Below are 15,353 nucleotides of genomic sequence, written 5' to 3'. Positions count from 1 at the left end.
AGTAATAATAATCTAACACAAGGTACATTCTAGAGCTCTAGAGTTTCAGGCAGGAGCTATAGAGGGGAATTTGCCTATATCGGTTGATACACTTGACCCGTTCACGCACGTCACCCAGTTGGGAAGCATTGCATGCATCCTGGTCCTGAGTCTTCCCTTTGCCTCTGGACACTAGTAGTAAGTTTACAGTAAGATAATTTTTCCAAAAAGTTTCAGAAACTTCAGGGCAAGAGTCCAGGAGATCTCTCACTGGAAAAGCTCAATTTTTCTGAAAACTTTAATTACTCATTATAAATGGTGCTCCTATTTTCTCAAGACTTTTATAAAGGCCTCAAGAGAAATGCAAATTGAAACTACACTGAGATACTATCTCTCACATATGAGACTGGCAAAAATGCAAATGCTTATCAACACATCCTGTTGGCAAAGCCACAGGAAACGAGAACACTCATATGTTAGTGGTAGGAAGGCAAAACGGGGTAACCCCTCAGCAGAGGAATCTGGCCGTGTCCAATACAAGCTGAGTATCCCTAACCTGCAAATTTGAAAATCAAAATGCTTCAAAATCTGAAACTTTTTAAGCATTGAAATGACACTCAAAGAAAATGACCACTGAAGCATTTCAGGTTTCAGATTTTTGGATCAGGGATACTGAACTAGTAAATATAATGCAAATATTTCAAAACCAAAAAAAAAAAAAAAACTGAAATCCAAAACACTTCTGGTCCTAAGCATTTCAGATAAGAAATACTCAACCCATAATACAACAAATACATTCACCCTTTAACCTATCAAGCCCGCTTTCGGGAACTTATCCTGAAAGATACACATGCATAACTTATGTAAAAAGCTGATGAGAAATGTTATTAATATAAATGAAAGCATTGGGCCAACAAGGCCAGAACCTATCGATAATCTTCACACCACAAAAGGAAACAACCAGAGAGTGGGTGCCTCCTGATGGAAGTAACAGCACCACCTAAAAAACATTTTTAGTCAAGAAAGAAAAGAAATCCAGCTTGAATCAGATCGAGCCTTTCAAACAATTTCGCCCATTTGCATCAATAACAAAGGACAAAGGAACATGTTCAATGGTATCGTGTGAATTTCAGCAGCAAAACCCAACATTAGGGAAATTCTATAGGACAACCTAATTACTTTCTCCAACAAATAAGCTATCAGGGGGAAAACAAGGAAGGAGAGAAGAGACGAAAAGACTTAAGAGACACATCAACCAAAGGCACTCTGTGGCCCAAACTGGACCCAAACACCTGAAGAAATAGGAGAGCTCACTGGACACAAGATGCCTGCTAAGTAGGATACAGGAATTATAGGTATTTTCAAAAGGAGTCCATAACTTTAGGAGACGTATTTATGGATTAAATGAGATTCTGGGATTTGCTTCAATGAGGCAGTGAGAGCTTAGCAAATGGGGTGGGGTCACCACCGAACCAAGACTGGCCGTTGTGCAGGTAAAATGGTGTGAGGGTTACAGGAGGGTTTCAGTATACTATTCTCTTTACTTTTATGTTTGAAATTTTCCATCATTAAAAGCTTACATATATACACTTCACATAGATACATATATAACACACATACACGTGTACATACTGTATCATTAACCCAGTGAACATATCTGTGGCCAATTCCTCTCTACAACAATCAACAATGTATATAGATTTAAAGTAAAATACAAAGGTTCTTTTTTCCTTACTTGGACCCAAGTGTAATGATGAATTTCCTTGCTAGCCAGGAAATTCACCAAGATAAACAAGGCAAGTTTAAAATGTTATTAAGCAGCCAAACTCCTGGTGAGGTACTCTGGAAAAGAATACACTGGATATTCTGGGAAGCAAGAACAGCAGGAAATTTTCTGGAGGAAAATCTCGGGCCACTGCCTTAAAGCAATATTGGTAATAAAATCAGAGACGCTTCATTTTTATGTACAACAGCTCACGTGCTATCTGTACTTGTAGTCAGGATTTCCCAGTAGAGATGGGGTAATCACATTTTCAATGCTTGAAAAGACTTTTTAAAATTTCTCAATAAAAAAATATACATTTGCATGATTCGGTCCAAACATAAAAGCCCAATGTTCAATACTAGAAAAATCATGAGGCTGCTTTCATCTGATAAGCCATGGAACTCAGAGAAAGGCTACCAGATTATCTTCCACTTCCAAAAATATTTTAAGAGTGGCACGGGTGCCTGTGTTTTTTCTTCCTGTGAGGCTGTGTCTGTCCCAGAATAAAGTAAACCTGCATAGTGACAACGCAGTCTCAGACACAGCCGAGGCATCGTGCCCAGGAAACAACGTTTCTCAGCAGCTCCCTCCCAAAAGCCAACTTGCCCCCTGGCCAGGCATGCTTTAGGGTGGGCCCCTCAGGACCAAGGCCAGGTCCAGAGCCTTCCCCAGGCCACTCCTTGGCCTCCAGGGGGAGGGTGGGTATTCTCATGAGCTCTGGCAGGCAGGAGGAGCCTCCCCTTGGCAAGGGGCAAGTTTACAATTGCTGTTCCCAATCGTGGGATCTTGATAATGAAAGCAGCAGAAAGAAAATCCAAACAGCACTGGCCCGTCTCTCTTCCAGGAGCACAACTTGCGCTCCGTTTTGGCTGCAGGTGTAAAGTTAAAATTCTCGCTTTCTGGCTCCCGCTTCTCTGACTAATGCCCCTAGGGAAACAGAGGCTGCCTTTTCCTCTTCTTGAAACCACTGCAACTACAAGAGATGAATTTACATCTTAACGACGCCAAGGAGAAGGGGGTTTTCTCACTCAGCAGCACATTTTATTTTCTAGATCAGTCCATCTTCAGCTGACTCTGCTATTTGGCCTTTGTCTTCAAGTAAGGAAATGGGGTTCACCAGGATGATGGAGCCCACGCAAAACAACAGGCGCTGAGCCCAGCGACCCACTACAGAAACCACAGCCATGAGAGAAGTCCCAGACGTGGCTCCCTGCTGATGCTCAGAGATTCTGAGCAAACTCAGACTCTTTCTGAACCCCAGTCACCTTCCTCAGAGCTGCAAGTGAGAATGACATTAACTGCAACCTCTGGCATGCACAATGCCTAAGATTAAAACTACGTATTAGGCCTGGCGCGGTGGCTCACACCTGTAATCTCAGCACTTTGGGAGGCCAAGACGGGTGGATCACCCGAGGTCAGGAGTTTGAGACCAGCCTAGCCAACATGGTGAAACATCATCTCTATTAAAAATACAAAAATTAGCCAGGTGTGGTGGCAAGCGCCTGTAATCTCAGCTACTGGGGAGACTAAGGCACGAGAATCACTGGGACCCCGGAGGCGGAGGTTGCAGCGAGTCAAGATCGCACCACTGCACTCTAGTCTGGGCGACAAGAGCAAGACTAGGGCTAATAAAAGGAAGCTCTGACTATAGATCCAAAATGCACACACACACACATAGCTGGGTAATGGCAGAGAAAGCAAAAAGCAGGCAATTAGGTTAAAAGAATTCACATCACACTAAATACATTAAGAGGTTCATCAAAAGCCATCTTGTGGAGGAGCCTTTGGCATGACAGTGTTTCTGAAGAAATCATCTGAACAGCCCTTGGGGTCAGAACCAGAGAAAGTCAAGCCCCTCGAGACAGGACCCAGCTTACTTTTCTTTTATCTCCCCTGGTGCCCATGTGACCTTAATAAAAAAGCAGACACACAAAGAATCCTGAACTCACCCAATCCTGCATGATTGAGAAAGTCTATCTCAACCTCATGTTAAACAACAGGATTTGACTATCCTTCATATGAGGCCGAGATAATTACATCTGTCCCTCACACTCCTTTATTACCTCCACATAAAGAGTGGTGCTGCAGTCACGTGTGTCACTGAATTCATCTGCACACAGGATGAAAAAGGGCGACATGCTGCCCACCTGCATCAGTAACAGTCACCACACGGAGTCGGGCTAATTGTTTCGGGCTGGCCATGTACCAGGTGCTAGTGCTGTCCCCTGCACAACTGAGCACAATGACTGCTGTTATGGACTATGTGTTTGTGTGTCCTCCAAATTCTTAGGTGGCAGCCTTACCCTCTAATGTGATGGCATTTGAAGGTGTGGCCTTTGGGAGGCAATTAGGGTTAGATGAGGTCACAGGGTGGGATCCCATGATGGGATTAGGAAAAGGAAGAGAGACCAGAGATGTTGCTCTCTTAGTCAGGAGAGGATACTGTGACAAGATGGTCATCTGCAAATCAGGAATCAGGCCCTCATCAGGAACCAAATATTGGACCTCCAGCCTCCAGAACTGTAACAAACAAATATCTGCTGTTCAAGCCACCTTAAACAGTATGTTATTTGTCATAGCATGCCAAACTACCCAAATCAATCACCATTTACAGATGAGAAAAGTAGATGCAGAAGGCATGAAGCACATGGCCAAGTTCAGCAAGGAAAGTCAATGAATGGAGAGAATGGCTCAGCAGACTTTCAGAGCCACACCAGTGCCATTTCTAAAATACCACCTTCAGTGCATGAAATCTGCTGACTTGACACAGCTCACCAATTATAAAAAATTCATTCCCAATCTCTTGGTAGGGATAAAGTTCTAATTGTAAAAATGAGAACAGGAAGAAGACCTATAGACTCGAATGGCCAAAGGAACTTTCTGTGATAATGGAAATCTATCACCTATGGTATTCAATACAGCAGCCATCAGCATGGTGGTTCTCAACTGGAAGTAAATGTGTTCTTTAGGAGATACCTGGCAATGTCTGGAAACATTTTTGCTTGTCACAATGTGGGTGGAAGGTGCTACTGGCATCTAGTGGGTAAAGAGTAAAGACAATATTCCCTTGTTTGTTTTTTTGTTTTTTTGTTTTTTTTGAGATGAAGTCTCGCTCTGTCACCCAGGCTGGAGTGCAATGGCATGATCTCAGCTAACTGCAATCTCCGCCTCCTGGGTTTAAGTGATTCTCCCTGCCTCAGCCTCCTGAGTAGCTGGGATTACAGGTGCCCACCATCACACCCAGCTATTTTTTGTATTTTTAGTAGAGATGAGGTTTCACCATGTTGGCTAGGCTGGTCTCAAAACTCCTGACCTCAGGTGATACACCCGCCTCAGCCTCCCAAAGTGTTGGCATTACAGGCGTGGCCAATCTGGCCAAGACAACATTCTACAGTGCATAGGATACTCCCCCCAAGACAAGAATGATCCAACCCCAAATGCCGCTAGAGTTAAAAGGTGGAGAAAATCTGCAGTAGCCACATGTCACTACCGAGTACTTCCGATGCAGCTACTGGGACTGGGAAACTAAACTTTTAATTTTCTTTTACTTTAAATGTCAATTTTAGAACAAAAAGTTTAAAAGACTAAAACTAAGAAAAAGTCAAATTTAAATGTAATTAGCCATGAGTGTCTTACACAGTTAGAGTAAATGTGCATAAACATAAAAATAAAGGTCTTGTTTCCCAAGTATTTCCACTGAAAGCAATGAAGTATCTCCAAGGAGAAGAGAGATTCTTAAATTAGCATTGGAAAATAATGAGCAGAAATAAAGGCATGAAAGTGAAGGTCATGAAGCTTTGGGACAAGTGTCCAGACAACTCACTCTTGCAGGGTCTCCACCCCCTTTTCTTTGTACTGCAGTTCCTGCTTCATCTGGGTCAGCTCTCGTTTTAATCTGGAAAGCTAAAGACAAATCATATTTTTTTTTTCCAAAAACCAGCTCTGAAGAATGATTTCTACAGTTGTTATTAGCACTGCCATCTGAGTTTCTACTCAGCTTGCAGTTCAGGGGATCATCTAGTCTCACTATGAACTTCCATTCACATGCATAAGCAGCCTTTCTAGAAGAGCTGCTGTGCTTAGATACAAAAATCCCAGACGACTGACAGGCTCTTATGCAAGTGGGGAACCAGCAACTATTTGCATTTTCAAGGTTTACGCATTACATTAGTCAAATTTACTAAGACATTCTTCATCTTTCCTTCTACCTACTCCTCTCAGAACCCATACATGAAACTGTGTCTAGAAGCGTGCTCTCTGACTACCTGAAACTCAATGGCTCCTGGAGTGCTTCCTAAAACAGATCCTGGGACCTGCTCCACGCCCATGTCAAACTCAGGGGCTAGGCCTGGAAGCTCGTACTTGGAACAAGCTATCCTGTATTTTTCTTAGCTATGATAAAATTTCACTGCACTAAAAGATACACCCTGATTCAGGGAATGACACATCAAGAGAGGAGCAGACTTCATTGCCAAGATGTTTCTTGTGCTTTGTCCCAAATGCAACAAAACTGTTTCCCTTCCCAGACAACCAAGACAAGGGTCTGAAGAGATGAAACATGGTATTTCAGGTGTCACCAGGGAAGGAGTGTCAGAACCCGTCTGGTCTAACATTGCTACAGGAGCAATCCCTCCATGAGGAGTCAACCAGAGGACACCAGCAGTGGCCTAGGCTGCGAGGGCCCAGGCTTCCATCCACCTGGTTGTAAAAACATGGGTTTTACTCACCCTATCCCGACGACTTGCTATTTCTGCTTTAATTTGGTGTGGGTCATACTTTGTATTTGTTGAATATCCAGAGAATGCTAAATAGAAAGAAAATATTTTATTTTATAATGGGTCCTTCAAAATACATACGCATAAGGAACTGACTCACGGCATTTAATTCTAAATCTCAGCTTTATGAGTGGGCACTGGCTCCTAAAGAACTGACATTTAACATCCTCAAATCTTCCTGATGTTTGATATTTGCATCAGGACTTTCTATAGGATCTCATATAATAAAATATATGGCTATAGGTCAGTCAAAAGTCTGTTTAGTTCTACCATAAAACTTCTAGAGTTAAGTACCATATAGACATGGGAGAATACGGAAAGAGGTATGATGATGATGTAGGAAACTATCCTTAATATGTGAATAGCACATGCAGTGTGAACCTATTTTTACTTTCTTTTAAAACACATACACAGAAATCACTAGAAAGATAGAACCAAAAAGTTAACTGCAGTGATTCTCAGTGGCTGCATTAAAGATTATTTTAATTTTATTTTCTTCACACCTATATTCTCCAGATGAATAATTTTTCATGCAAGAAAGGAAAAAACCTTAGAAATTTGTAAAATAAAAAAGACAGATTTCTGGTAATACGTCAGCATCTGGCTTGAGAAAAAGATGGGTCCCCAAGTTGTTTGCCCCACAGAAACCAAAGTGAGGCACTCACGCTTTTACTCTAATAACTTGCTTTGATGAATGTTTAGCTAAAAGACATCACATAGCTCAATGCTTTCCTAAACAATGCAGTGTACATGATTTAAAGTCTTTTTACAGACACGGCATCGTTATCATGAGTAACCAATACCTAGGGATGAATAAGAGCCACAGAGCTGTTTACACGCTAGGCACAGTCAGCAAATTTCTGTGCACAGAGAGATGCAAGCTTTTTCCAGTGTTACAGCAGCTGGAGCAGCGAGTGGCTATTCCTAATTTCTGACACCTCATCCACCGCCCTGTGGTGCTTTTTCCTGATGCTTCTGCCTCCTCTCTTCAGGTTTCTGAAGCCATGGGCTCTGTATCACTACTGTGTGGCCTCCCTTCTTTTGCTTAGCTGGTGGAATGATGGTCTGTCTTCACCTGTGAACCACCCCACTCGTGCCATCTGCCTCCCGGTTAACATTAACATCACCTGCTCGGAAGACACATCTGCAGGGACAGAGTCCTTTCTTTAACTCCTTTGATGTGAGAACCAAAGGCTGGCTGTCATTCAAATAACTTACGTGCCAGCAACAAGAAAACAATTCAAAATCATTTGCGGACTATATACTGCAAAGGATGGCTCAACACCAAGTAGATTCAACAGCACAATTACTTCAAACCTCAATTAGAACCACATTTGAAGTTCATTTGAGCAGTCGGATCTCCTATCTTAATAACAGTTCCATGGAAAATCTCTAAGTCCCATTCAGTCAGAATTCAAAACAACTGAATCTACTGGAAATAAACAACTGGAGGAGCTAAATGTTTGTCAACTTGATCTGCAATTTTCTTATACTTAGACTCATGATCTCTCAAAGACACGGAGTAAAACATTTTACAAACAATTCTTTCTTAGACAATACTGCCTATTTCCGAATCCTACATCTTTCATCTTGCCTGACTCTTTGGTTTCATTTAAGATCAGTAATGAAAGTAACATCTCCAACAATGCCCTCAAAAGACAGAAATAATTTAAAGAAGAATCTCCACATTAAACTCCTGGGACTTTAAGTTTCCCAGATCTGAGCTAAAAGGCCTTTTACTTGGGATAGAGATAATACGCAAATGAGGCTATGAGGTTAGGGCTTGCTGAATCCTGGCTTACAACACTACAACACAGGTGTCAACTTGTCATCTTGCAGTGGGAGGGACACAACACCAAGAGTTATCACCTGGGATCTTTCCCATTAAAGGTAAAAAGTAACCCTATCGCCAAAGTTCAACAAAGTTCACTGCAATGTTAAACATCAGTACCAGCCCGGCGCAGTGGCTCAGTATTTTGGGAGGCTGAGACAGGCAGATCACGAGGTCAAGAGATGGAGACCATCCTGCCCAACATGGTGAAACCCTGTCTCTACTAAAAATACAAAAATTAGCTGGGCGTGGTGGTGGGGGCCTGTAATCCCAGTTACTCGGGAGGCTGAGGCAGGAGACTCGCTTGAACCCAGGAGGCAGAGGCTGCAGTGAGTCAAGATCATGCCACTGCACCAAAAAATAAAAAAACAAAAAAAAACAAACAAAAAAAAAACACAACGCATCAGTATCAAACTTCTTCAGTCTGCGCAGGTTCATAAAGAAAATTAGCAAAGAGACTTGAAATACATAGGAGAGGTGTCTTGGATACTGTTGGACATCTAAACAGTAACCTTCCCCCATTTCTCCTTCCTATGTCCCAGAACCCTGGAGGTGTTAGGTACCCACCTCTTCCCAAAAGACTCAGCCCAGCCTGTACCCACTCCTAGAGGGAGAAACTGACAAGCCAATAACACCACTGAGCCACTGAATCCACCTCTGGGGAATCCCACCCCACCTCCAGAGGACTCCGCTATGTGACAATAAATTTCCTTATTGTCCAGGCCCATGAGAATTAGTCTTGTTTGTTGTAGCTGAAACCATCATAAATGACAGAATACCTTTTAATTATATGGATCTCATTCATGTTTACTTTTGCTATGATCTCTATAAAATTATAAAATTCCAGGACTGGGATAAGGGAAAAGTCTACTCAAGTACTTAATATGGTGAATACATTTTATCTTCAAATGCTAAGCATAGTTGTGAACACTGGCATAACTTTTAATAATATAATCCAATTTATAAATAAAATTCTCAGTTCCTCAGATCTCATGATAAGTCTATGAGAACCATTTACAGAGTCTAAGGAACAGCTCAGGACTCCAGACCCCGTAACAGCATGCACTACACAATTTTTTTTTCTTTTGGAAACAGGCCAGAGCACAGTGGCATGATCTCAGCTCACTGCAACCTCCACCTCCTGGGTTCAAACAATTCTCCTGCCTCAGCCTCCCGAATAGCTGCTGCCACCACCCAGCTAATTTTTTGTATTTTTAGTAGAAATGGGGTTTCGTCATGTTGGCCAGGCTGGTATCAAACTCCAGACCTCAAGTTATCCACCCGCCTCAGCCTCCCAATATGCTGAGATTACAGGCATGAGCCGCCGCACTTGGCCTTCCACAACATTTATAAAAAGGAATATCTTCCTCTATTAAAACATGTCTCCAATCTCAAAGCTTATGATAAAGACCAGAGTTTCACCTCTGAATCTTTCTTCTCTCTTGAAAAGTTGAGTGGACAGAGCTATTAAATAGCATATGGAGTCTGCTCAGGCATATAACATTGCCTCAGATGATAATAATAACAAGGTTATAGCCTAGCTGAACCACAGCAATGTAAATTATTATACCTTGCTATTATAGGATGCCTTTCACATTTATTTAATCTATTCTCATAAAATCTTTGTGAAGGTGAAATAATACTTATGTTTCCTTGCCCATTTTATAGATTAAAAGACTCAATTTGTAGGGACTTGATCTATAATAGGTTATGCCATCATTCATAATAGACTTTGTGTCTAGAATTTGGGATCCTGTGGGTCAGATGCCAAAGATCCTTCAATTGGGCTAGCTTTCCCAGAAGAAGACATGGCCTTCCAGCTCCACAATGCCCACCACCCAATAGGTGAACTTGACCTGTGTATTTAGCACTCAAAATGCTGCAAATCCCATACTTAACTCTCAATTTCAATTTTACAGATTACTGAATGGGGAAATGCACGTGTCCATGTGTCTATCTGTCTCTTTCTCTCTTAGGTACAGGAATCCTCTGAGCTATGTGGAACCTAAGGTCACCCCAGGGAGAAGACATTCTTGAAAAGACCAGCAATCCTTCAAAGACATCCTCTGGGCCAGATTGCTCCTGAGGACCAGGTGTAGGCCTCCAGGGATCAGCATTGTTAGGAGTTGCTCAAGGGAGCCAAGAATGACTCTGGGTGAAAGGCTGACAAGCTCTGCTAGGTTCCAGGTTGACAGGTACTATTTACTAGAGAGGCAGATGGAGAAATGCACAAGGCCATCAAAGTGGGCAGGATGGGTTGTTTTTTTTTTTTAAAGGCAATATAAGCAAAGGACCAAATACAATCAAGTAAGGCCACCTGGGGGTGATCTACAGAAGTAACCCAAGATACTACCAAATCCTAACCAAGAATTCTCTTTCCAGGACAGACTAGGGGATTATTTCTCAGGAAACACATGTGCCCTGCTGCAACTTTCAAAATCAAGCTTGCCGACTAATACATGGGAAAAATGCTCCATGATCCCTTTTCCTCCTGCCCACTCCAACATGCTTGTGTGAAGGAAAACAAAAGGTTGAATGGGAATAGATTGCCTACAGCCCTTTTCCTAACCAAGACAGCAAATGAGAAATCCTTCAACAGTGAGAACACCAATGAGGCTGGGTGTGGTGGCTCACATCTGTAATCCCAACACTTTGGGAGGTGGAGGTAGGCAGATTCCTTGAGTCCAGGAGTCTGAGACCAGCCTGGGCAACATGGCAAAACCCCATCACTACAAAAAGTACAAAAATTAGCCAGGTATGGTGGCGCGTGTCTGGACTTTCAGCTACTAGAGAGGCCGAGGTAAAAGAATCGCCTCAGCCCCGGAGATTGAAGCTGCAGTGAGCGGAGATCACACTACCACACTCCAGCCTGGGCAACAAGGCGAGACCCTGTCTAAAAAAAAAAAAAAAAAAAAAAAAAAACAAAACAGAGAGAGCACCAACGGAAGACAGTCATTGTGAGACAGGCTTGAAGCCTCAGAAAGAATGCCAACAGGACTGATGGCTGATAAGGTCAAGCTTCACCACCACCTAATCCAAGAATTCAGGGTGGGTCAGCACTTTCTCACCAGAGATAAGGCTGACTCTTTCCCAGCCACCCAGAAACACTTTCGATGTAGACTCTGAGTAGCTCCTAGGAACTAGGATAGTAAACAAAGTCATATTCCTGCTGCTACAAGGGCCATTCACACTCCATCTAGCCCAGTGGATTTCAACCCTGGAGATCACCTGGGAAGCTTAAAAAAAAAGCCTGGTCCCACCCAAGGCCAGTTCTATCAAAATCTCTTGGGGTGAGTCCAAGCAGCAAGTTTTTAAAGATTCTAGCTTGTAGCCAGGGATAAGAACTATAGGTGTAGACCAGGGATTGGCAAACTTTTTCTCTAATGGTCTAGAGGGTAAATATTTTTGGCTTTGTGAGCCATACAATCTGTCTCAAATACTTAATTCTGCCATTGTAGCTGCTATAGACAATAGGTAAGTAAATGTACATGGCTGTGTTCCAATAAAACTTTATTTACAAACACCCACAGTGGACAGGATTCAGCCCACAGGCTTGACATAGTTTGCAGACCTGAGGTTTAGACTATCATTCTACCCTATGAAAGAATTTCTTCCAAAAGGTCCTGCAAATGATCATATATGCTTCATCTGAATGTGTCTGGGGAATAGAGTTTCTCAGAAAGAATAAAGGAATAACTCCAGGCAAAAATGTGTCTGAGATACTGAACATATTCAGTGTTAAAAAGCAGGCAAATAGAAGAACACGTTGCAATAAAGAAAGTAAAAGAAAACTCTACAAAATGTAGCTGTAGAAAAATTAGCAGGTATGTCTCAGAGAGAATGAGTTCATTGTTGAATAGTGTCACCTCAGTGTTCTAGAAAGCACAACTGAGGCCTGGGCACCACCAGGCAGCTAGCTCAGAAGCTCATAGAAATGAAGCAGAGTTGGGTTCCTACCCTCATGGACACATGTGTCCAAAGCACCCAGCCAAGTATCTGAATTTGCTTGCAGGGACAAAAAAGGTCAAGACCTGGATGTTCTTAGTTACCAGATGGCTCAATATTGACACAAAATCTTTCCTCTCCAATGAACAAAGTTTTCTTCCAATGATTTCCACATCTTGAGGGAAATGTGTGAAGGGTATAGGTGAGATGCACTTCCCCTTCCCACCTCCTGCTCCCACATTAGAAATGGCTGTTCTAGTTAATTCCTCTGTTCACACATTATTGCCTCATCTTTCCCAGTAAGCAATCATTAGGGATAAAATATGTTCCTGCCAGGCGTGGTGGTTCACGCCTGTAATCCCAGCCCTTTGGGAGGCCAAGGTGGGCAGATCACAAGGTCAAGAGATCGAGACTATCCTGGCCAATGTGATGAAACCCTGTCTCTCCTAAAAATACAAAACTTAGCTGGGCATGGTGGTGCACACCTGTAGTCCCAGCTACTGGGGAGGCTGAGGCAGGAGAATCACTTGAACCCAGGAAGCGGAGGTTGCAGTGAGCAGAGATCATGCCACTGCACTCTAGCCTGGTGATAGAGTGAGGCTATGTTTCCAAAAAAAAAAACCACCATGTTCCCATCATTTAGTATATACCAACAGCAGGTGCTAATAGCTGTTGAAAAATAAATGAACAGTTTAGTGATCCTACATGGGCCATAGAAAAGTCAAGATCTAGAAAGTGCTGTGCCTTACACTTGCCCCTTTTATTGCTGCAAAACTGCCAGAAAACTTGTCAATTTATAACTAGTCTTTATTTTCAGATAACCACAAAGTTGGATGGGGGAACCAAAAACATCATCAGCTGTTCTCAGTGGCCTCTTCCATGTCTAGGAAACTATACAGAGCACTGAAGGCCACCAACGCACACAGATTTGGGCTCAAATCCAACTTCTACCATCTGCTGGGTATGTAATCTTGAAGAAATAATTTAGCCTCCCTGATATTCAGTTGCTCGTGTGAACAATAAAGAAAACAGCACGTACATGACAACACTGATCAAAGCAATGCTTAGGCAACACTTAGAACAATGCATAGAAAACACCAGTTCATTGGATATCGGTCCCTTTCACTTCAAGTCATTACCCATGAAGGAAGTAGTAGGAATTAAGTCCAGATGTTATTCTGTTCACAGTATCAGAAAAAGGAGACACCTCCTGTGTTAAATGACTAGCACTAAAAGAGATCTGGACAGTGAGACCCATGTGGCTACAGAGTCAACGTGTGCTATGGAAGCTGACATCAGCAGCTCCTAACATGGGTCCAGGCCCTCTGGCATGGGTGTACAAGCCATCTGTTAGATCATGGTCACGCCAACGGGATCACCGCATTGGACTTTATTCTGTGGCCAGAAAGAATTCATCTGAGTCCATTCTAGTGGGGTTTTCCCTGTTGTTAACTGGTAGTTCGGGATAAAGGGCAGATTGAGAGAGCTTGGTGGAAGCCCTAGGAACAGCAGCAAGTCGATAAACAACTTGGATCAACTCCTAGATTCCATTCATAGTTGGCGTTTTCCCTGATAAGCTGATAGGCCCCAGGAAGACCCACTGGAATCTCTAGCCCTTTCATGAAAACAGGCAGGCCCACTTTTGGCCTCGAAGGCAACCTACACAAGTGGAGGAAGAGATGGTATCCACACAGAGACTTCTGGCAGGTCAGGAGATGGAATCTAGTGAGCACCTTAGGACCTCAAGTCAGTAACAGAATCATCAGCTTTCTCTGCTGAAGAAAGATACTACTTCAAAAAGAGCCTCTTGAGTATATCTTTTTAATGGGCATTAATAAAATCCCATAAGGCACAAGAAGGAATGTAATTCAGTGGAATTCCCTATTTGCCCAAACATCAAAGAAGTGAAAAGCCCGTGAAATCTGGATCCCATAGGATCCTGTAGGGTTCTCAACTCCACAGGATGCCGAAGTACTGAATAGCCTTAACCTACAGCTTGGCACTACACTGGGATTCCCCCTCACTGCTCCTCAGAGTGGATGTGGAATCAGACAGGATGTTCAAATGCCTACATCATTAAGGGCATCCAGTCCAGAGTCCCCACACACACTGCAGCTGAGTTCCTGGCTGCACTGGTAGTAGCCAGTACATAATACACACTTTCTCTAGACTCAATTTTTCTTTCTTTCTTTTTTAATAGAGACAAGGTCCTGCCAGGTTCCCCAGGGTAGTCTGGAATTCCTGGGCTCAAGTAATACTCCTGCCTCGGCCTCCCAAACTGCCGGGATTACAGGCATAAGCCACTGTACCCGGCCTCAATTTTTCTGTTCAATCATTGGCAAGAAGCATCCTGCCAAGTTTTCCTGATCTGTACTCCTTCCATTCCATTCTTTGAAAGACTGATTTGAGAGCCTCTTTGGACACCTAACCAAACCCAAGCATCTAAGAGGTAAGGTACCCAAAGACTGCTGGAAAGAAACACACTATTAGGTTAGATTATAAGAACGGCTAATATTCAGCCCTTTTTTAGATATAAAAACGGCAATTTTATACCATTCAACCTAACTCCTACCAAGCAGCTTTCTGAAATGTTTAGAATTGCTAACTATATGGTCTCAGAACCAGTTATAAGCCAATACTTCAGCTAGGGTGACATCAAGGCACCAAGTCCATGGGGTTCTGATCATCAAAAAGACCAGCGGGGCACAGTGGCTCACACCTGTAATTCCAGCACTTTGGGAGGCCAAGGTGGGCAGATCACCTGAGGTCAGGAGTTGGAGACCAGCCTGTCCAAAATGGCAAAACCCCATCTCTACTAAAAATACAAAAATTTTCTGAGCATGGTGGCAGACACCTGTAGTCCCAGCTACTCAGGAAGTTTAGGCAGGAGAATTGCTTGAACCCAGGAGGTAGAGATTGCAGTGAGACAGTGAGCCAAGACCGTGCCACTGCACTCCAGCCAGGGTAACAGAGCAAGACTCCGTTTCAAAACAAAAAACAAACAAACAGACAAAAAAGACCAATATTTTGGGCCATAAAAGTCATCTCAATAGATTTC

At 42.9% G+C, this 15,353-nt stretch overlaps 1 protein-coding gene across 1 annotated transcript in view; it reads right to left on the bottom strand.

Moving 5' to 3' along the window:
* Nucleotides 1-15,353, bottom strand: part of WWC3 (WWC family member 3) — a 131,966-nt gene that overhangs the window by 61,103 nt on the left and 55,510 nt on the right. Inside the window, exons 4-5 of the mRNA XM_039475502.2 lie at nucleotides 6,472-6,548; nucleotides 5,568-5,647 (exon numbers count right to left, since the gene is read on the bottom strand). Of these exons, the coding sequence (XP_039331436.1) occupies nucleotides 5,568-5,647; nucleotides 6,472-6,548 (157 nt within the window). The remainder of the gene's footprint in view (nucleotides 1-5,567; nucleotides 5,648-6,471; nucleotides 6,549-15,353) is intronic.

The sequence above is a fragment of the Saimiri boliviensis genome, chromosome X, assembly GCF_048565385.1.
Source record: "Saimiri boliviensis isolate mSaiBol1 chromosome X, mSaiBol1.pri, whole genome shotgun sequence".
Classification (NCBI taxonomy): domain Eukaryota; kingdom Metazoa; phylum Chordata; class Mammalia; order Primates; family Cebidae; genus Saimiri; species Saimiri boliviensis.
The sequence above is the reverse complement of the archived record's forward strand: the minus strand, read 5'-3'. Positions and strand labels throughout refer to the sequence as shown.